The sequence below is a fragment of the Lepisosteus oculatus genome, chromosome 5 (genome assembly GCF_040954835.1).
Source record: "Lepisosteus oculatus isolate fLepOcu1 chromosome 5, fLepOcu1.hap2, whole genome shotgun sequence".
In the NCBI taxonomy this organism is placed as follows: Eukaryota; Metazoa; Chordata; class Actinopteri; order Semionotiformes; family Lepisosteidae; genus Lepisosteus; species Lepisosteus oculatus.
The window spans coordinates 20,809,557-20,833,809 of record NC_090700.1 but is presented as its reverse complement, the minus strand read 5'-3'; the positions used below and the strand labels follow the sequence as shown (position 1 = coordinate 20,833,809).

Genomic DNA, 24,253 nt, shown 5'->3' with positions numbered 1-24,253 from the left:
TTTTTTGTCCAATAAGGGAAATTTGCTTTTACAGGCAGGTAAAAGACATAGAATACACAATACATTTAACACAACCCTTTTACAAATACGATACATACATATATGAAGAGAAAGAAAATAAATACACACTATATAAATATACTGTAGTAAGATATTTGTCAATTACCCAAGTTAAACAGGGTAATAGTTGTGGGAATAAAGGGTAACTTAGTTCTATTGCATTTGAAACTAGGTAGTCTAAATCAACACCCAAATTGAAAAAGCTCAAAGGGGTGGTCATGACAGTCACTGATTATATTGGCAATACCTTGCATTCCTTAATATTATTCAGCCATTTCACACAGACCTTACTCTGAGTCTTAATTGTAGCCTTTTTGTACAAGACAAAGATCTTCACTATAAAATACAGTACCTCTATGCCTGTGCATGTCCTTTATATACCAAACACATTTGAATCAATACCCATGTGAGTGTACATTTCCAGAACCAATACCAATAATTAAATAATTGACACCCAGTGTGGCTATTTACAATAATGAGTAGGTATGGGGATGGCATGGTGGAATAGTTGTTTGCATTGTTGCCTTAGTGCTGGGGCCCTGGTTTCCATTCTGGACGTTGGGTGCTATCTACTGTACATGGAGTTTGTATGTTCTTCCCTTGTTTGTTCGGGTGTCTTCCAGGTACTCTGGTTTCTTCCCACAGTACAAAGACATCCTGGCAGGTAATTGCCTTCTGGGAACATTGGCACTGGTGTGAGTGTGTGCATGTTTGCATCTATATGTCCTGTTCAGGGTATACCCTGCCTTGTGCCTATTGCTTTCCAGGACAAACTCTTCTCCACACCCCCGATTTGGAAGCAGATATAAAATGGATAAATGAAGGTTGTAATGGAATGGCAGATTGTTGGTGAACGCGGCCCCATCTTAAGCCTAATCATACTTCCATCCTGGCAACAGCACAGAAACAGTATATTTTTCAATCAATTAGACACATTTATTAAAATATTTTAGGAATTTAACTAGGATAGTAAGAAGTTCTATAGAATATTTTTATAAAATTTCAATAATATTTCCAAACTTCCACAGCACTACAAATCTCTTATGTCAGATCTTCTTAGAAACTTAATAGGCATATCCAGCCATTTTATCTAATCATCTAATTTATATTGGTATGTCCAGATTGATAATGCTTCTTCATACTTTCCACTGCAAAATTGGAGTGGATCAACTTTCATTCTTGGCCCTGTACTGATCGTGCTCTACTTGCTCACTTTAGGCATCACTATTCATAAACATAATGTGGACTTCCACTGCAATGCTAATGATAGATGGACGCTCATATCTCTGAAACCTAGTGCCACTGCATCAATGACTTTCCCGTCTTGGTGATGTCAAAACATTTCTTAGTCCATCAAAACTACTCATTGCAAAAGGGGAGTACATCTTCATTATCAGATGGTGTTTTTCACTGTAAGTCTGCCTGACTACATCATTATTTCATAAACGTTCATTAGGTTCATTAGTTTCATTAGGTACTTACTGCATCAATAATAAAAAAGTGAGTCTAAAATATAGATATAATCTTCATCCTGATCTGACATTTGAAAATTCCATAAAACATTTTCCATTCTTTCACCTTACTGACATTGCCAAATTAAAACATTTCATTTTAATGTAAGATGCAGAAAAAAGTCATACAGTATCTGCAATACATCCAGTCTAGCCTTTTTTATCACTACTGTTAAGAAGCCCAAACTGAACCCTATATAAACCCTATATTAATATCAATTAATACAAAACACTACAGCTGCAGTACTTATCAGGCCTAAGATACATGAACACTCTAGTACTGGCTTTTCCTCATTGGCTCCCAGTAAAATACAGAAGTATTTAGAACCTAAAGTATCAAGTCAGAGAAGGGCTTACATTTACCTGCCTGAGTGAGTTTCAAAATCTGCATATTCAAGCAAAACAACTCTGTCAGTTGTCAAATCCTTATTTTCACTGGCTTACAATTCAAGCTAAAACTTCACTTCTTTGGAATTGCATAAACTTAGATACCCATACTTCTCTTGATGCCAGTGTACAGCATAAATTGCTATACATATAAATATATATATTCATATTTATACTGTATAAATACAGTATATAGAGTATATATTAAATTGCTATGCAAAATATATATAAAGTATAAATTGCTATGCAAATACTGTAAATTGCGGCTCTCTGTCTTTTCGACATTATCTCACACAACCCAGAAGCAAATTAGCCTATTTTTATCTTGCAAGGTCTTCAATATCTCAACTTGATAGAGACCCTGGACCAAATGTTAACCAAGCCTTACCTGATGAGTGACAGGCCTGAAACTGTGGACATGAAACCCTTAAACCCCAGCCTGCCCCTTCTTCAGCAGCCCCAGACACAGAGTCTGTCTTTCCAGTGGAGACATAAGTTCTCAGTTCTAAGAACCGGGGAACCATACTTAGAACTCAGACGGACTAAAAACTTTCTGAGCTTTCTTCACCAACTAATCAGCCTACAGTTAGCACAGTGAATTGAATTCTTACCTGTTGCTCAGGCTGGTGTGTTTATGAAATTATTTTCTATATTTTTATGAGCAAGGTGTTGACAGGCTTGTATTTTCACATTTTACATCATTATTGTATTCTCAGTAGATATATAATAACATTGTATATATGTAATGTTATTGTATATCTACTGGGAATACAACATTTGTATTGATGTTCAAAAGTCTGCAATGGTTACACAATACATCTTAAGCATCTCAAGGTGCTGTATCTAATAGCATTTTTAAATGACAGATTTCTAAACCTTTTATTTTTAATAAATTATAAAGAAGATTGTCACAAAATATTAGAAAGCATTGACAAATATCATATTAGTCATAAGTGTCAAGAAGATTAACAATTTAAAAAAATAATATTCAATCTAATTTCCCTCAATTTTATTTTAACTTTGTGTTATTCAAACGGTTCAATGGTTCACCCTGCAGTATATATTATTTAATACATAACATGTGCAGCTGAAGTCTTCCATTAAGCAGTGTGTTGTTCTGAAATCTAAGACAGAACTTTGAAATATAGTTCTTGTCACACACAGTTAACTGAAGGATTTGCAGACTGTCTTTTCTTGCTTCTGTCTAGATTTTAGTGTGATTGACAGTGCATGCAAACTTGAAGCTGCAGTAAGTCAAACAGGAGCTGTGGCTATAAAATCTGCAGATGGAACTGATCACAAAGGTATTAAAGACACTGTTCCAGAACAGTGCATACAGTACATATAGCAACTGCTTCATGTTTGTTAAAACTGAACATGAAGATGATGCCTCAAAATTATTATTGGCTTACGAAGACATATACAGTATATGAAGTTTACATTCAAGTACAAGTACATATACTGTAAGCAACAATCATGAAAGCACAACAAGAATAAATTAATAAAATGGTAATGAGGTTAACAAAGCTGTACAGTATGTGCAATACAATGCTGCTTTAAGTAAGTTGAAATAGCAAGAATACATTAAATAGTGTGGATGAAAAATAGTAGTCAAAACAGGCTTTTAGTACATATTCTTACAGTGGATAAATACAGTATACCACATTGCTAGTTTAAAAGTATAGAGACCTTTCAGTTTGAGAAGACAGAAGAATAGCTGACAAGGACAGTTAATAGATACTGGATGCTATTGAAAACAGGCATGCCTGGTACAAGTGCTAAAGGTGCTAAAGAGAAGATTGAGAGTGGGGGAGGACAGAGATCCAAGGCAATGGTCACAGTCCTAGAACCCTATTGTACTCCACTGATACCACATGGCTAAAATTTTGGTGTTCACCCTTTATTTATACTGATTTCCATTTGCCAAATCTCCATAGAAACATATGAGAAACAAAAGAAAATTATTCAGTGTCTTTTACTGCTATAAAGTCATTTAGGCAAGACCTACATTTTCTAAATTAATTTGGACTTTCCCCTAGAATAATATTTGCAAACACTGTAGGTGATCCTCTGATTTAGTTCTAATTGTTCTAAGGGAACAGAGCTCCCTTGCAACAGAGCTCGCTGTATCACCTGCAAGTACACAGCCACCACCACACTCATTCAGACCCCTCAGGACAATTCCGGATCACCCAGACAGCATCTTGTACCTCCAGCAACCTTATTTACTGTATCTCTTGCAGTAAATGCCCAGCCATCTACATTGGAGAAACAGGAAGGAGACTCGGAGACCGCTTCAGAGAACACGTCAGGGCTGTGAAGATTAAAGATCTCTCCAAGCCCATTGTTTCTCATTTCACCTCTGACGGCCACGACCACTCTAATCTCTCCGTCTGTGTTCTCAAAGACGGTTTTCCGAACTCATACATCAGAAAGACCACCGAAACTAAAATTATTCTGCAGTTAGGATCACACATTCTCCCTTCCCTTAACGACAGATTACTGTTCTTTTAAATTTTCTCCATTCATTGGAAGTTTCATTTCACACCTCTCTGCACCCATTCTGACTTCACACCTCTTGATTGGCCTCTCTTTCTGTCCCCTGCTCCCGCCTCTCACTCCTCCTCCCTCCCAACCTTTGTTCTCCCGCTACTTTACCTTTGCCTACTACCCTGTCTCTCTCACACCTGAAGAAAGCTCCACGGCCGAAACGTTGTGTTCTCTTTCTTCTTTTTTTCAGCATGGAATTACTTGTTCCTTTGCAGCCTACGCATGCTGACGCAGCTACCCACCTGAACTACAGTTTAAGATCTCCAGTTTTCCCAATAAGAAAATGAGTTTATTACAATCCAAGATACAGTAGAAGTGCTAAAACACACAGGTGCTGGTACTGTATATGTAAAGCAGAAATTAAGACCAAAACCATTATTGTAGCACAGACCATTTTTACAACTATTATCTCTAACTTTCAATTTAAAATCATAAGAGAATACTACAATTACAGGCTTGTGCTGCAGCAGCTAAAATTCCACTGTCCAGTTAATTCTTTCTACTTAGGGGTATATGTTTATTTCAAAACATCATGCTCCTAAATTATTGAAATTGTAAGAAAATTCAAATGAGGCTATCTTAGCCTGAATCCTAAGTGTCGGCATTATTCACACCACTTAAGACAAACAACCACAAAGTTTTCCCAGAGAGTTTCAACTTAATTAACCTTTATTAGAAATATGATAGAAATCCACATCCTTATTAGGGCAGAATTAAGGCTTAAGGCTCTGCAAGTACCATTAGTGGGTACATTAGTGGTGTAGTTGTTAGCATTGCTGCTTCAAACTACTAGGCCCTGGGTTCAATTCTGGACCTACAACACTACCTGCATGGCTTTTCTTTGTCCCCTTGGGCTTCTTCTAGGTGCTTCCTCCCACAGTCCAAAGACATACTGGTTGGTTAACTGGCCTCTGGGAAAATTGGCCCTGATGTGAGCGTGTTCTTGTCTATCTGTGTGTGCTCTGCAATGGCGTGGCATGCCAACTAGGTTGTATCATGCTTTGTGCCCATTGCTTGCAGGGATAGGCTCTGGCTCCCCCACAGCCCTGTATTGGGTTAAGTTGTTACAAAATAGATAAATGGAAGTACAGTACCAGTAATGAGGCAACAAGATGAGGAAATTGAGTTTAATGGTACAGCAAGTATTGTTTAGTACTGTACATACTGTATATTACTGTATATTTAACACATAACAGCCTATACAAACTAAGTTTTGTTTATAGACTCCCAGTAAGAAATTAGAAGGCTGTGAAACCAAATATTTTATGTAGCACTTTAAACTCACCTTCAGCTTTGAAAGGTACAGCTCTGTAAGCAAATGCAGAAGATTAAAAGTAAGATTTGCTTCTGAACATCTCTAGACTTCATTAACAGATAAACAATAAACACTCAGAGCAGTAGCTCCATATCCCACAGTACACAGAGGAGATCGTTACTAACTGTGCACACACAGCCATACTGTTGGCTTGCATTATGTCCTGCAATTCTCTGGAGTCAAGGTTACAGAGCTGTGTGACTGTGCAGAAGGAGCTGCTGAATCCAATCAACTTGGTGCCACAAGCAAATTAACATGCTTCACCTGATTAATTAAAACTACCTGCTTGTGAATGTCGCCAGATGTGTCACGCCTGGCTGAAACCCACCTGGTGTGCACTGATAAGCAGTTTCATCAGTACAGTCACAAAGCTCATCTAGTCAGTCTCTTCTGCTGGGAAGGAGAGAGCAGCCCATGGGTAAGAGGCTTAATGTGCAGTGCACATCATCTGAGAAATTGTTACAAATTCCTAATTTCTTCTCTCCACTCCCTTGTGAAGACAACTCTTCATTTCTGCCTTTATTTAGGAAAAAAAACATGCCCTTGCCCTGCCCTTGGTTTCTATCCTTCTGGACACAAATTAACTTGCTAATTCTTCTAATAGACCATATAGAGAGTAAATAATAATATATTGCATCTGAGAAATCAGATCAGTGAAGTTTCCTCACCACATTTCAAAAGTCTGCTTTCTGATTTGAGGTTGCTGAAGAGCTTTTTATTTCATTTGGAAGAGATATGTTATCATTCAAAGGCTGTCCATAAAATCTACTTTACAGTATCTATATTTTTCCTTAAACCTAGAGAAATGTTTCAAAAACCTCTGAACCACAAAAAGCATATGTAGTTTTATACTTAATTTAGTATGTAATGCACATTGTAAAAGTCAGTAACAAACTGACAGCTTTTGTTTATTTTTTGTGTCACATCTAAAGGATTGCATTACAAGGACTGGCAAATTCCCCTGGGGTGTTGTACAGCAACAACTTTACTGCCAAATGGGATGATGGGCTGAATAGTTTGTAACTTTATGTTCACACCAACTGCTTAAGCACACAACTCATCAGATGGAGAAAATATGAATGAAATAAACTACAGAGGATTTTGGCAATGTACAGTAAGCAAGGGCATTGAAATAGGATACTGAATAGCAATTCAAATGAGATATTAAGAGTTACAACATTGGGAGTTTTTCCCCACATACAGCAGTGAATTCACAAAATACATTAAACTTGAATGTACCTTAACTAATAAACATGAGAATTAAGACATACTTTTCTCCTAAATCAGAGTTGCTTCCAATCAGTGAACATTAAATCATACCTGTACGCATTGTGGCATTAAGCAGGGGAGTGTTCAGTATGGAGGAGGAGCCCTAGATGAAGGGTGACGCATTACTTTAGTAGCCACAGCTGTACTGGCTGCTTGAGGAAGAGTCACAGCTGAGAAGGTGCTTTAAAAACACACTGAACACCCCCCGAAGGGACGAGCAGGGCAAACACCCAGAAGGGGTGGAACTTCCAACGGCAGTCCTGGAGGGGATTGTACCCGGGCGTATTCTTTTTTTATTTTGTTTTGGCTTTGTGCTCCCTGCTCTTCCAGACTGGACCCCATTAAATAGGATAAGTCCAGTCTGGTTACCGCTGTGCTAAACTGTTCTATTTTCCCAGACTGGACCCCTTTAAATAGGGTAAGCCTATCCTGGATGTCTCAGTTCACATTTTTCTTTTCCCTTTTTGTTCTTGTTTTTTTTCCCCTTTCTTGTGTTATTTTTGGTTCTCGCTAACCTCACACCGGTGCCTCAGTCCCTCAGTCGGGGTGTCGGCTCCTTCCACTCCCACATTCTTACGGCATCTATTCAATCTTAAACCTACTTTGAACCAAACACACTCATTTATTCACAAGTCCTGTGTGAGAATGAAAATATTCTAACCAGATTTACGATACATAACGGTAACATATTTCACAGCAATAAGTTGGAGGTCTCTAGTGGCATTGTGTGGTATAAATACGCTATAGTCCTTTCTGCCACTAGACTTACACACTGCTTACTGACGTTTTAAATTGATCAGTTAAGCAAATAGTGAGATGATAATGGTCATTAATATCCCTGCATCACCAAACGCATGTACACACACTAGTCACCAAGACCTGTATTAGCAGACCCCAATTTAGATCATCTGAATAGCACAGGACATCTTTCCATATTTTCATTTGGTTTCAGCATAAGTATACATACAGTAGGAATAGGTAAAGGTTTATTCAATGCTGAAAGGAAAAGAAAAAAGACAATGTTTTGGCTGTGGAGCCTTCTTCAGATGTGTGACGTACAGTATCTACTTACTTAAACTTCTTCAACCCTTAAATATACAGTACATATATAAATTGTTCTTTTTATACTACCTACTGTAACATATACACTGCTGTGCAAGGGTACTGCATACGATTGACTGAGGAGCAACTATTAAAGCTTTTTAAACACATATATTAATTAGTGGTTCCATCCCTCACCCCAGCCATTGCTGTATCTGTAGCTGTATGCCCAGAATAAAGGGGTAAGGAGGTATTTGCATAACTAAAGTGGTAAAGTCCTAGAAATCATCCATATCTGAGTACAGACCAGATAGTTGGACTGGTCACCAAGTGAGCATGTGGTATACAAAAGAGACAGAAAAGAGCAGGTGGTACTTACAGGAGGAGATGAGAAGTGACAGGAAAAGAGAGAGTAACTACTGTATGTTACAACCTACAATGCCCCTGATTTCTGTGTTGTTTCATGGAAGGAAGATCCTTCCCTTATAGTTATATTTAGTCTATATCCCTGGGACAGACTTTATTTAGAGAATGGACTACATTATCATAATAACAGAACAATACAAGTATTTTAAATACACCAAGTTACTGGTTTATCTGGATGCATTTTTGTTTTTGGGAGAAAAGGGGTAATTGAACACTTTTTGCTTTTGCACTGCTGGAAAAATGTGTTGTATTACTTTATCTCAAATGCATTATTCTTTTCAATTTCCAAAATATACATTCTAATTTTCTGAGCTGCGTTTGAACCTTTGTGTATCTTATCTTTGAATCTTGGGCCTTTTACAAAGCATGAAGAGTTCTTATTTCTTGTGATTTTTCTTTTCTCAGTTTCTCCATTAAACCATTTAGGAAATATTTGCCTCGTCTTGGATTTAATTGTTTGTGGGATGAATTTGTTTTGAGGCCTCTAGTATCATTTGTGAAGTAAAGTATATACATATATTCTTCTTACTGTATATTCACTTTGTATACATTCACTTTGTATACTGTTTAGTACAAGTTTAGTACTTTACCTGTAAGCTTTGACCCATATTCTTTTTTATGAAATTATAAACACTAATTATTGTCAAATTTAAGGGAGAGCAAATTTAAATCAAAATACCATTACGGTCACTATTCCCAAGTGGATCCATCATGATTTTTCTTTTAATTACAGACTGGTCGCTTGAAAACATCTTGTAAACCTACTCTTTCCTAGGTGTTTTTACAAACTGGACTAGGAAGCACATATTAAATACAGTATATCCATTTCAGTTTCTATTCCCTTTCAGTTTCCCAATTCATATTCATTAAGCCAAAATCCCCTGGTAATATAAAACATCACCATAGCTACAAACCTCACTAAACATCATATAGAGAGCTACTTGTGTATATATAGACAGACAGATACATACTGTATATACAGAACATTGTGTGTAGATTTTTGCAGAGACAAATGTATATTTTGTAAGACATATTGCAGCTTGTGCATGTCCAGGACAGAATGTTTAGAATTCAGAAGTCAGAGATGCTGGGGTTGGCATGTTGTATGAGTCTCAACTTTCGTAGGATGTCACAGGAGACAATGCCTTAGAGAAACAGGCTTGGTCTCAGGTGGAAGGAGTCTTAGCAACTGTCTTCTGCCAGTAAGACCCCTCCCACAAGGTCTGCAAATGAGGGTGTCCCTCTATGTTTTGTGTTTTAAAATAAATTGAGTATTTTAAGATAGTATGGGTCCTGATTTATGCTCACTCAAGAGGCTGTGGGCTAGACCTTTACTGCTTTACAGGCAATCATACTGGAGAATGTCAATTTATTCTGAATTGTACCTATAATGAGCTTATAGTGAATGGAATTGACAAATAGTGTGACATGACAGTTTCTATATACCTGTATATTATCAGCTGCATATACTGTATATACCATTGAAGCAATTATCTCTTCAGTGATGCAGGGATAAAAATCTAGGGATTACAGTGAAGAAGGAACAATATAGTTCTCTCCCTCAGCCTGTCTGTACATGGCATATTCTCATCATCCTTTGTAGAAAAGCCCATAATAAGTCATAGCCAACACATTGCCATACCCATTGCTATGTACATTTATTCTGGTGCAATAATGCTTAATTTAATACATCCAGAATATAAATACGAATACTTATGATGGAGTCCCTGCTGTCAGATTTTTATATCAATAGCCTCATGAGTGACTGTACTTGGAGAAATGGACAAGTCATATTCACCTGCTTCTGATACACTGTAGATACTGTAACCTTGGTTTGCTTAGCCAGGAAAAAAAAGCCTAAACAATACTCCTAAAATTCGTCCTTCAGGTACAGTATGCCACTGAATTTGATTCATACCGTATGTTATCTTGAAAAGGCTGTACTTTGTATAACCACCAGATGGTAGCATTACACAAATTTACACTTGGTCATGTACAATAAGGGTTGTTATGCTCTAATTCTGTTTGTTTGATTGTATGTGAATATTGTTTTTGTCTAGTAATATTCCTTAATAATAGTTACAGCAGGAAATCCTAGAAAAAAATCATCTTTTGTAATTATCCCAAAATATATTCAGGATTTTATATTTAATTCAAACTATCTGGGTTAACTGGCTAAATTCCCATAGAATGCTCATTTAAAAAAGAAATGGCAGGTGAGTTATAAATGACAATAATTCACACAATACTTTACTTTACACTATACTTTAACTGATTATTTTCTTGTCTTTAATAACATACCCTTATGTTTTCTGTGAAAACATATTCAAGCATATTTCTGACTTACACTGTTTATTTTTCAGAGATACACTGTAAATATTTCAGAGAAAAAAATACATTTTGTAAGACATATTGCAGTGGTTGCATGTCCAAGTCAGATTGTTCAGAAGTCGGAGATGTTGGGATTGGGCAGGTTGCATGACTTGTGTAGGATGCCACAATACCTTAAGGAAAAAAATGTTTGGTTTTCCAGTGGCAGGAGTCTTAGTAGCTGTCTGCCAATAAGCTCCTCCCTTAAAACGTCTAAAAATGAGTGTGTCCCCAAACTGGCTGGTTGTTGGAATAGGGGGACTGCCTGCTGGGGTGACCTCCTTAAGAGTAATTAAGTATTAGTCGCAATGCCAGTCTTAGTTGCTGTATAAAAATTCTGGTTAAGGACTCAAACATTCATCAGAATATTTTTTATAGAACTATCTAGTGTAATATTTGGTGTAATATTTCTTTACAGCATTGTGGTGCAGTGGTTAGCATCACTACCTTGCAGCACTGAGGCCCTGGTTCATCCCCAGACCTGCAGTGCTATTTGTGGAGTTCATGTGGTTTTCTTCTGGGCACTCTAGTTTCCTTCCATACTCCAAAAACATACTGGTATGTTACTTGACTTCTAAGAAATTTGGCCCTAGTGTAGGTCTTTGTGTGTTTGTGTCTGTGTGCCCTGCTATTGACTGGTGTCTTGTCCAGAGTATACCCTGCCTTGTGCCTGTTGCTTTCCAGGATATGCTCTAGTCCCCAGTTAGTAACAGTTAGAAACAGTTAGTAAATAGATGGATATCAATACATCTTCTTAATACATTAGTGCATGATAGAGAAATCTATTGTAAAATGTAAATAGTATTCTGTACTTCAAAAAAGTACAGATCAGATCGAAGAATTGTCAGAAATGTATATGATTTGAAATTAAAGTTTGCATTTCTCAAATAGTATGTAAAACAGAGTAAATATTAAATAACCTAGAGGTTATAAACAAAGCATTCCGTAGCTGACAGAGTGCACACTTGTTTCAGCTTATCATATTTAATACATGTACCTGTATTTTATTTAGCAATGTGACTGTTACTGCTATTTAAAAAGAAAATGTGCCTAAAGTTCCAACTGTCATTTAGACCACATGTTAGAAATCCTACAAAAGTCTTGGCAAGGGTGTCCTCTTTAAATACATTTTTCAATCTAGGCTAAGAAAAACCCATTGGCACTTGTTGGCTTTGATACCAGTACTATCCTTTAGTATTCAGGTGTCCAGCATTAGATTATTAATGGGCCCCTAATAGCCTCAACACCATGCAGTCTTTTATTTGATAGCCTGTTCTGCAGCAATATAATGTAATAGGGTGTTCTTAAGGTGGAATAATATACAATATATACTGTACTGAATATGCTAGTGGGAAGCAATAGGAGCTACTGTGAATTGCTCAATTGATTATTTTACTGTCAGCTGTCTAAATCTTATTTGTACCCAAAGCAGTGTTTAATATTTATTAGTAAGGCACTGCTTTTTCATTTCTTCCCACTCACCTTTCTTGGCTTCATGACTGCAACTTAAATACATGCCATTACTCAGAAAAGGCATCTCAAGATTGTTGGCAATTCTTGGGAAAACTGTGACGCTATTTCTGATTGAGGCAGTGTTTTCCATATGCCTCCCATACAATGCTTTAAAAACAAATTTATCTCTTCCTTCCTGAGCAATGGCTTACCAACATGTGGTGCAAAATACATATAAATTAGCCTTGAACCTGGAATGTGAAGTACAGTATTACTAAAAAATGCTGAATCAGATCAAACTATTGATTTGACTTAAATGCATTATCAATACCAAAAGAAAATATAACAGGAATGTTTTGCTGTAATTTAAAAAAATATATTATTACTAATATAAACCCATAATTGCTTGTTTCCTTGTATTCCAGCACAAATACCTGGTCTCACAAATGACAGTTCACTCCACTCTGCCACACCCTTATATACCCTGAGCCCATGAACTTATCTTAATTAACTAAATTATCTAAATTAAATTTTTCCTTTTCATCACAAAATGGGAAAAAGGGTTAAAGACTAAGCCATTTATAAGACTTACAGTAGAATTACTTCATATCAATGTTTTTTAAATCAGGGCTGATGGAAAAGTAGATCACTTTTTGAGAATGTTGTGTTATTTTTACTGGCCTCCAGTTCCAAATTTCTGCATTTCTGGTTTGAAGAGAAATTCCTCCTTATGTTTTCTCACTTCTAGTGCCTCTATAGTTACATTAAACTATGCAACAATAAAAATAACACTCATGCCAATGCCTCTATGTAAGTAGGTAGGTCCCTTTTCAGGCCATAAAAGCCCATCGGGAATGGGTGGCAAGGGCCATGCTCCAGCCACCCGATAACCCCCAGACGGATTAACCCCCAGTACTCACTTGGAAAGCAGGCTGAATGGACCTGGGAGCCATCTGAAAGGAATTAGAGCAAACTAAATCACTTGCCCCTACCTGGGGTTAAACCCAGGACCTTCTGGTCAGGAGCTAGAAACCCTTGCCATCTGAGCTACCATGGGTCCGGAATGCCTCTACCTGTATGTACAGTACATTATCAAAAATCAGCTTTTTCAAGGAAAAAAGGAAGTATATTTAATTCATTTGTAAATAAATACATCCATTTTTCTACCTTAAGAAACACAGTAAGAAAAGGATAATTTAACCAATGATATCCCTACATGGCCATAAAGTATGAGCGTCATTTTCATGCAATTAGCCAGTTTCATTCTGCTGATGTGTAATCATGCTGGAGTCACTGCAGTCTGAAAACTATGCTGAAAGATCAAACAGATCTGGTCCAGGGCCAGTGTACTGATCTGGCTTGTCCTCACAGATCTACAGATTGCTGGAGCTGATTATCTCATTTTCTGGGCATTTTCTTTCACAGACAGGTCATCACAAATCATACTGAAAAGACAAGGCCTTCAATCATGCTATTGCCATCCATGTCATCTTCAGTGTTTAGGCAGGACTCAAGCTCTTATCCAAGCTGTTCTTGTCTAAATGAAAACAAAGTCTCTTGAAAGGCTTTTTATACAGATTCATTGCACCAAATAGGTGGGTGCTGCACATTGGTGATGGTGATGGAGGGGACTCCCTATTACTGTAGCTGTAAAGGCTTTGCATGGAGTGTCCAGAAAAGTGCTAAATAAGTGATAGAAATTAGCTGAAGCTAGACCCATTGTGAAGTGAGAGTTTTGATTCTGGTGACTTAATTACTATCACATACACAGTGAGGAAAAGTACATCATCACACAATATAGACCCAACATGAAGTCTTAAATGTCAACTCTTTCATAAGCAAATAAAAGTATAAAAAGCATAGAAACTAGAAGAGACCATGAAGCCTATCTTTCCCAATTGGTAAATAGAAGTTAATTGAACATAAGGTCAATTCTGACCCAACCATTTCTTAAAAGAAACCAGGATATGGAATTCAAAAATGTGACTAGGAAGCTTGTTCCATCGTCACACAGCCTTTTGGGTTAAATACACTTATTAAAAGAGCTTATTTCTGCTTCCTCTGAAACTCTTATTTCCGTTGTAGTTTTCTCACTCTAGTGAGGCTTGAGTCGAGGCCTAAAATAGAAGGATCTCATCTGAACCATTACTTGCACACCTAGAAATAAAGGAAATGAAAAAAAGGTAACAGAAAGTACTGTATGTCAGAAAGCTTTTATAAGAAGAAGACCACTAAGAAAACTATGAAAGCAGGCAGACACTGAGAAGAAAGATGGATAACAAATCCTGATTAATTGAACATCCAGAGAATTAAAACAGAAAAGACAGAGAGACCATAGAACAGAGCATTGAAATGAAAAAAAAGGTATTGTAGACTAGCAGGATGGTTACTGAAAAAGCGACATAGCATGAAAATTAAAGTTGTCTTGTATTAGTTGTACTGTATGTACAGCATTAGCTACTCACCATTTGTGAGACTTTGGTGTTTGCAGTTAAAAGGACTGAAGAATAGTTTGGCGGCTATAAGAAAGTGGCTACGAGTATCACAGTGTTTGTCAAAGGCACTGTAAAAAAGGTGACTAAGTCACTTGCAAGACAGGGTAAAATAGCAACTGCTAAGTATGTTAAGATCTGAGTGCAATAGGAAGTCAGTAGGGTGGTGTGGTAGCACAGTGGTTTGCATTGGTGTTGTAAGGTGTTGGGGCCCTTGGTTCAATTCCCAGGGTGCTATCTGTATGGATTTTAAATTCTGTCCCCTTATAATAATAATAAGCTTGAAATGATTCAAACATCCAAGATATCACGATTCACAGTGTCGAAAGCAGCACTGAGATCAAGAAGAATGAGGATAGAAAGAGAATCAGAATCATAAGTTGTTCTTGTGGGTTTCCTCTGGGTGCTCCAGTTTCCTCCCACAGTCCAAAGACATACTGGCTTGTTAATTGTCTTCTGAGAAATTTGGCCCTCGTGTGAGTGTCTGTGTCTCCCCTGCAATGTACTGGCATTCTGTCCAGGCTATGTTCTGTCTTGTGCCAATTGCTTGCTGGGATAAGCCATTAATTTTTTTCAAAAATATTTTGAACTGAAAATCAGATTTAATATTAAAAAATACTTTACCTGCAAAAATCATTCTGATAGTTTTTAGACAAACATTTGAAAACAAATCATAGAAAAGGTCTATACGTCCAAGAGGGATCAAACATTTATTTCCCTTATTTCACTAGTTTGCTTTAACTCTCTAAATAATTTACTAACATCATTTACTAACTATCCTGCTAGAATAATGGAAAATTACTAACTGCAACTTAAGTGTGAGCTGGCTACACGCCTGGGATGTGAGGGCAGAGTCAGCTTCGGGCAGCCTGACCAGAACTGAGAGTGCCTGATATCTGCTTAAGCCATGATTAACAAAATCTAGTTGTACTGTACATAATGTCTGCTTAAACGATAATTAAAGGAACCCAAGAATATTCTTACAATTCTTACAGTTTATCACGTACTGTACCAAGGCTAGCAGCCTTGGCTTTACACCATATATGGCATGGAATTGTACTGAAACTGTTCTGGGTGGGTTTTCACTTTGTGATTTTATATAAAAAGTGTTCTTATGTATCAATGAGTCGAGTCAGTGCTTCATCGGCTTTGGCTCCAGTATACGGGATATGTAATAAAAGAAACGCCTGCTTCATACACACAAGGATTGGGTCTCCTTTTGTTGAACAAAACGAGTTTATATTCTGTCACCTTATAATAATAATAAACTTTTATACAGCACCTTTAAAGGTGGCTTTTCAAAGCGCTTTACAGAAAGACAACAGCAGCAACAACAATAAAAAAATATACACAATATAAACACGATGAGAATTTGTAGATGGTGGTGATAAATACAGTAGGAGCAGAAGGGGTAAATAAAAGTACCAGTTAAGCAAAGGCTCTTCTAAAGAAGAAGGTTTTGAGTCTGGATTTGAAGGAGTTTAGAAAAGGTGACTTTCTGATATCCTTTGGGAGAGAGCTCCAGAGCTTTGAGGCATAACAGGAGATGGCCCTGTCCCCCATTGAGTGTAGAAGGGCATGGGGGACAGTTATGAGACCAGAATTAGAAGAGCGAAGGTTGTGAGATGGGGAGTAGGGCGATAATAGGTGACAGGTACTGAGGATTTTGAAGTAGACACAAAACTTGACAGGAAGCCAGTGCAAGGACTCCAGGATAGGAGTAATGTGATCACTTGCACTAGACCTGGTCAGGATTCTGGCTGCCGAATTTTGACATACTGCAGTTTGTTCAGAGTAGATTTAGATACCCCAGCGAGTAGAGCATTACAGTAGTCAATTTGGGAGAACACAAATGTGTTGATCAGCTTTTCAGTCATAGTTAGTGATAATATAGGGCATAGTATGGTGATATTTCTGAGGAGAAAGAAAGATGTTTTGACAATATTCTTTACATGTGGGTTGAATGTCAAGCCTGAATCAAATATCTCCCCAAGGTTTTTCAATTTAGACTGAAGCTCAAGTACAGTACCATCCACAGATAGGGTTACAGCATACAGTTGATAGGGGGTGCCGATAAACATGACTTCAGTCTTGTCACTGTTAAGATGAAGGACATTTTGAGTCATCCAAGTTTTTACAGAATGTCAGAGATGCAATTTAATAGAATAGAGACAGCTACATTACTGTCAGGTTTAGTATAGATTTATATTTGAGTATCATCAGCATAGAAATGATAGTTCATGGCCATGTGATCTTAAAAACTGACCAAGTGGAAACATGTAAATGCTGAAAAGTAAGGGGCCCAGTATTGAGCCCTGAGGAACACCAGACTTAGCGAGACCAATTTCAGACCTAAATCCGCCAAGGGAAACAATGTGACAGCGATCAGTGAGGTACTGTAAGACTTGAACCATTTGAGAGCAGTGTCAGAAACTCTCAAGACAAGAAAGTAAGATGTCATGGTTAACAGTGTCAAAAGCAGCACTGAGATCAAGAAGAATGAGGATAGAAAGAGAACATCATAAGTTTTTAGAAGTTCTTGTTCCCTTGTTCTTGTGGGTTTCCTCTGGGTGCTCCAGTTTCCTCCCACAGTCCAAAGACATTCTGGCTTGTTAATTGGCTTCAGAAAAATGTGGCCCTGGTGTGAGTGTTTTTGTGTTTGCCCTGCAATGTCCAGGGTATATCCTGTCTTGTGCCAGTCGCTTGCTGGGATAAGCCATTAATTTTTTCCCCACATTGTAACAACTGAAAATCTGCTTTAATATTAAAAAAATACTTTACCTGCAAAAATCATTCTGATAGTTTTATTTAGACAAACATTTTAAAACAAATCACAGAAAAGGTCTATATGTCCAGGCACAAATGGAGAGAAAATGTTCAGAGGAGTCCTGGAGAACAAAAGAAATTACAGCTGTAATTTCAACATTTTAATGCCAAATATTACCAGAGAAACTTCATTTTTTATATCTGGTAGAAACAGACTTTCATACTTTGCAGTTGGTTATATGGTCAAACTGTTGGTTAATCAAGTTTTCAGAACATTAATTTTATCACATCAGTTTTGGAATGAAGGTTATATACAGTAGGTATTAGCTTTTTCTATTGCAACAGCTCATTGATGTTTCTACTGTACATTACATTTTTGCCATTTTTGCCAAAGTATTATCAAGTCTTAAGGATTTTTTAAAACAACATAAAAAATGTACATGCATTTATAAATATTAAGAAAATAAGTTCTTTTTTAAATTTTATAACTAATTTGTTACTTCCACTATTTCGTCTTTCAACAAAAATACATAACTTTGAGAATTGAAATAAATATCATTACATGAACTGTGAGTTTTAAAATCATATTTTGACACAATAAATTTATATTGTTTCGATTTTTTTTCATTACAAAAATAAAATGATATTTCAAATACAAAAAAACAAAACAAAAGCTACATTACAGTATATACAGTTTGAAGCATTCCCCGGAATATATGTTTCCTCTTAAATACTTCTATCATGTTCAAGGTTATGCAGCAAGATTTTCTTTCCAGGGCTTCCCGATCTTTAAAACTGCATGTCCTGACAAGGAATGGGTCTGAATGACACTTCAGAGTTTTCCTCCAGAATGAGATCATATCTGCACAGGGGCGTGCTGGAATGAAAAGAAAATACAATTAAATAGTAAATGTAGTCTATTTACACTGACTGTAATATGCCCATAGATACAAAACTTTAATATGTCCATATATAATTGATGTTCACTATAATAATAGGACGAGAAAAAAAATACAAGACCTTTTTGGAATGACAGATAACCAAAAAGTCCAAATGACACAAAGGAAACACACATTAACAAAAGTGAGAAAAGAAATGTGATGCACACTAAAGTGAGAACAAGAAGGTAAGCACTCCATTTTCCTTCTCTAGGAGCACTGTATATTGCCCTCCATTTGAGTACTCACAAAAATAAGATTAGTTTTCCCATGAGAGTGCTCTGTTTTGGTCCCTTTGGTTTGTTTGACGTGAAACAAGGATTAACACCATGTCCAATGAATGTAATTGTCCAAGACAAGAAGATGGTGGCACAAGACAATATTATTTTCAAGAACATGACGCAGTAGATTTTATTTTTAACTAATTTGTCCTTGCTCATGGAGACAACCTTGGTTAGATTTGCCTTTGTATGCAGAACAAAATCTGGCTTTAATTTATTTTTCTTCTCTATCAGATATCATGACCTAACATATAGTGCAGAAATGGGAGCAACTGAATCTTAAACAATAGTTAACCTAAACCAGTAAAGAAGGGACTTCTGTTTGGAGAAATGTCCAAAATGATTAAATGTTTCAATTTATTCTCATAATCGTTGAATGCGTGGAGTTGGAGATTTATATTTATATTTATGCTGAAAGACACAAATAAGTGTCTGTCACAGTTTTATTGTAAATTCTAGCAACATAACAGGGTTACTAACAACATGTTAGCATTTACTCCATCTATCCTATTTGATTTCTAGTAGCTGATTAATTTGAGGATCTCATTCAAATATTTGTTGAAGGAATTTGCCAGATCAATTTTGACAATATATTATTGCTTGGTAGCTTGTTTCATAAAACTAACACTTGGAGCTTTCTCTTTTAAAGCTTGTGCCCTTTGATTTGTGTTTCAGTGTTAATTTTGAAGATAGCTGGGTTGCTTTATCAGTACCAAAATCAGATTCCCTAGTAGTCTGTGTTCAAGTTAGAAAAAGTTCAGTTAATTTAGCCTTTCAGCACAGGACATTCTTTTAAGTCCAGGAATGCATCTGGTCATTCTTCTAATGAACTGCTTTGATTAAGAAGAAAAATAGTGAATTTAACACAGAAATAAGACTTCCGCTTATCATGCAAAACAGAGAGACATTACAAAGCATTGTGATACAGCACATACCATTGTACTGTAATAAGACTGGCCTGTAATGAATAATAAACATAATAGTTTTGCTTTAAAGCTTGTGGCAGGAATAAAGAGTTCAGTTTCATTTTAGGTGTAATTGTGGTCATTCAAATGTAGAGTCTAAAATACAATTCTCTGTGTTTTTAGGGAAGTGAAAATAACAGACTTTAGGGCCGAACGTCTTGTTTCCTGAGATGTTAAGTAATGCGGGGGCTTGCAAGGAATGTCTTTCTTTAGTGAACATACTGCCATTTAATTATCTGTTAACGCCTATGTTTGTGAAAACAGTTTGAAGTTGTAGCTGTTTCTGTTTTTCTGGATTGGCATCTATGACCACAGAATTTAGAAAAGAAACAAAAGAAACTTGTTCTAATGAGACTCTTGAGTTCTGCCAAAGTTCTTTCCAGGCAGGTACTGTATACAGTATATGCATTTCTACAAACAAAAATGATACAAGTAATGGCAAATAAATTATTTAGACATTAATAAAAGAAATATGGTCTACTTTAAACTTGTACAAAATTAAATATACGAGCAAAACTCCTCAGCTACTGTATAAAGGGACATACTGTAGAACCAATCAGAGAAATATTAGGAGCTGAAGAGCCTCTAAAAAAGTTATATTTTATGGCAACAGTCATGAGTGTGGTGGTTAAACAAAAGCAGCTGATTCTAACCAGTTACTGAATTCAGAAGTCCGTTTTGCCATCCCATTATAAGAATGTGTATCACTATGAACATGACAATTATAATCAATAATTAATTACCGGTTACTCTTTTCCAAAGGTCTGAGTTTGAACCTGATGACTCTTAGCTTGTATCTTGGTCCAATCATGTTTCCAGTGGAGAACTTCAAAGAGATCTTTTGAATATTCTCGAAGTCTTCATCAAACTGTGCTAGCAGGCGTGTCTCTGTGTACTGCTCAAACTTTGCTGCTTTACTGAAAGACAAATAAAAATATTTCCACATGATCAAAACAAACTGCCCCCCCTGTTTTCATTAGAAAGTTTAATAAAAAATATTTATTGAAATAACATTTTAAGTTTATTAAAGATTAAGATGTACTGTAAAGATTGCATAAAATCACTTGGTTAGCTCTTAGTTCCTCTCAACAGTATATATTAAAATATACCGAATTTAAATAAATGTGTATTCATCTTAAATCTTTTATTTATTATTAAGATAAGTGAAAACTACAAGAAATTGTGTTAAAACTGTGAAAAGGGGACACTTTTTTTTAAACAAAAGTTTTTTAGAGTCTGGATAAATCAATCATTTTGTACTGTATATGCTGACACCCAGGCTTCATTCAAGAAATAGTCATCTGAGATCCTCAGTTCAACATGGATGGGTGAAAATAGGGCCACCAAAAATGGCTTCACATGTTAACCTGATACTCAACTGCAGTATATTACTGGAACTTACTGGTCTATTTTGGCCTCTGTGACATTTCTGCCGCTGAATAATTTTATTGTGACGAATCCCCACCGTGTGTTTTGGTTCCATGTAACAATATCCACAAGGTAATTATGCTCTTGAAATAGAAAACATAATTTTCAGTCAATTGTAAGATATACAGTATGATGCAACATGAACACCTAGAGAGACATTACAAGGGAATTTCCCTCAAAGTAGATTTTTTTAAATCTGCTGAAAGATTCTGTAAAAGTACAAATCTGGTGGAGAATACTGTAAATGACTGTTAAAAACAAATGCAAATCTATCATATTTTCACATCAAACACTGTATATATTTATAATATAAGACATACAGTAAGGGATATTAGGTAACATTAATTTAGTAAAGGGAACTGATTGCAAATTTCGCACTGGAGCAAAATGCCTTGAAAGTTCGTTCTGCCATTTTAGCAGTATTAGCAGTTCAGTCAGAAATTAGGGTGTAAACGTTTATTTAAAAACTTCAGAAGAGACGGCTTATGATATATAATATATCATATAATATATAAAACTTCATATGTGGAATTGTTGGAAAATATCCACATGAAGTAGGAACTTTTTTAGACATAAAGTCTAAACAAGTGAGAAGATCAATTAAAGACATCTATCAGCACTGGTGATTAAGACATCATCTGGAATGAAAACCAGCAAAGATAGCAATCCTACAGGAGCTGGGCTGGGAACATACTACAGGGAAGGGAAGTTGAACAAATCAATGCAAAAATAGTCAAAATGATTTAACTTACTACAAAATGGATCTTTTGCCGTTGTAGAAAAATATGTTTTTGTTTGGCCAAGTTTTAAAAGAACATCTTTCCACTTATTTACATAATAGCCTGAAAAAGGAACAAACCACAAGTATATGAATATGTTTACACACCTACCTTCAGCATTCTAGAACTGATGCATGCTACGAGCCTATCATTTAATGCAGAAATATAAAACAAAACAAAGTAGCAGTGTTGTAATATAACAATGCCCTATTATAATTGGTGTAGCTGTCTTCATTACCAGGTTTAAAATAACTACAGACATTTATTCTCTTAGTATCCTGATCCATCAATTTTTAGTAAGAGCTTCATCATTGGTTGGTCCAAGTGAATCAGAGTCCTAGCCAGAGGGTAAAAGGCGGGACTATATCCGGGTGGGACATGCAGACTCCACACAGAAGGTGCCCTAGCCTACAATTGAACCCAGGGATAGGAGCTAACCACCATGTCCATCTATCTCTTTTTAGTATCTATACTGTTCTTAAAAATAGAAGACATGGTTAAACAATTTAATGATATGTGTTTTAAACACTGAAAATAAAAGACTTGGAATAAACATTATAGAGTGAAAAATTGCTAGACATTTTAGGAATAATCATTATTCTAATATTAACCTGCTTATAACTTGTATACTTTGCAGTTTCCAATTCAAGGAGTGAGAGATATTGAAAGAGAATTTGCTCATTAATTACCCAAATATCACTGTTAAATTACAGTTTAAAATACAAATTTAAATCTATTTTATTAATATGAAAACACAGAATACTGTATATGTAAATGGGACCTTAAACAAAAAAAAGGGGGAAATGGTAATTCAATAATGTCAAAAGGAACAAAATATCGGACCATACTTTTGCAACTTTGCACAAGCAAAACATAAGTTAACCACCCATCCTTCCCTAAGAACTGGTTTCTACAAATCAATGCAACTATGAGAAATTGAAGGCTGCCTCAATGTTTACCCATCTTCATCAAGTGGATTCATCACAGGACTAGACCTGTGAACAAAAGTCATCATTCTGATCTTGGGAATTATCACTGAGAAGGAGTAGTTATGGAGTCAGCAGCATGGTCATGCCCAAAATCACAGTACTGTACTCTCCCACAATGTGTGTTGGTACCAGTCACCACCTGACTGCATGTGTGACTTAGAGGTTTAGAGTTGTTTTCTTTTGGAACCATTGGTATTGTGTTCTCATGTGTAGATTTAAAATGAATTAACTGGTTCACCAGGTTTTCAGAGGAACAGGAGCATATTCAACAAGTTTGTTTTATTTCCCTACACAATATCTGTAACTTCGTGGTCCTAGATGGTAGAAAACAACTTACAGGTATATGACAAGAGAGCAGAACCTTCATGGTGTCTTTTGAAAAAATTAGACCAGTTACTGAATGGGATGGTAAAGTAGCATCCCATGGAACTTTATACAGTAGCCACGAAGGACTAAGTAAAATAGGAGACCCTGGGCAAGTAAGTTTCCCTCAAGATCCTGAAACATGTACAGACCTCTACGATGTCACCAAGAGTGCAAGCATTTCTTAGTAACTAGTTAAAGGGAATGGGATTTTGTCTTCATGAAGAAATGAATCAAAATTTGTGAAAGCTTATTGATACCTGGGAAGGACTGTCAAGAAAGCCAATGTGTTTCCTTCAAATCTCCAGAAATATTTGTAAAGATTGGCGTCATTTGAAGGGAATTGCTTTGCTCTTAGTAAAACTTTAATTAAGGAGTAACTTTAGTTAGGTTAGTTTAACTAAAGAGCAAGGCATTTTTGAGCTGAGGTATAAGCAGCTGCACATGGTGTGTATCTAATGTGAATCTAGTTATTTTAGCAGTAGTGCACACAGGTACTTGCTGTGGAAACAGAAGAATAATTGTAAGTATGTTTGTGGTGTGTATATATTGTACCTCTACCACTACTGTATACAATACTGTGAAAAAAAATGTGTTTATTAGGAGGTATTCAGTTAAAGAATACATCTTACCAAAGAGTGGACAGGGTGCAGGATGAAAATCCTTACAATCCAAACATTTTCCGTCAAGAAAATCCGAATATGATGAACAGGGGTAAGCAGTTATGCCACATGTCTTATTTAGTGAGCTCATAAATAGGAAGACTGATCTCTGATGGTCACACACAAAGTATTTTTTACCTGAAACATAAAAAAGTAGAACATTTGAATATTAGTTTTATTAAATATTCCCTACCTGTGGGTGAACAATC

General features: G+C 36.3%; 1 protein-coding gene across 1 annotated transcript in view; it reads right to left on the bottom strand.

Annotated features, from left to right (window-relative positions):
* Nucleotides 1–17,663: 17,663 nt before the first annotated feature.
* Nucleotides 17,664–24,253, bottom strand: part of lipib (lipase, member Ib) — a 29,581-nt gene continuing 22,991 nt past the window's right edge. The window contains exons 7-11 of the mRNA XM_006628266.3: nucleotides 24,015–24,182; nucleotides 22,004–22,093; nucleotides 21,226–21,334; nucleotides 20,567–20,740; nucleotides 17,664–18,516 (exon numbers count right to left, since the gene is read on the bottom strand). Coding sequence (XP_006628329.2) covers nucleotides 18,429–18,516; nucleotides 20,567–20,740; nucleotides 21,226–21,334; nucleotides 22,004–22,093; nucleotides 24,015–24,182 — 629 coding nt within the window. The 3' untranslated portion in view covers nucleotides 17,664–18,428. The remainder of the gene's footprint in view (nucleotides 18,517–20,566; nucleotides 20,741–21,225; nucleotides 21,335–22,003; nucleotides 22,094–24,014; nucleotides 24,183–24,253) is intronic.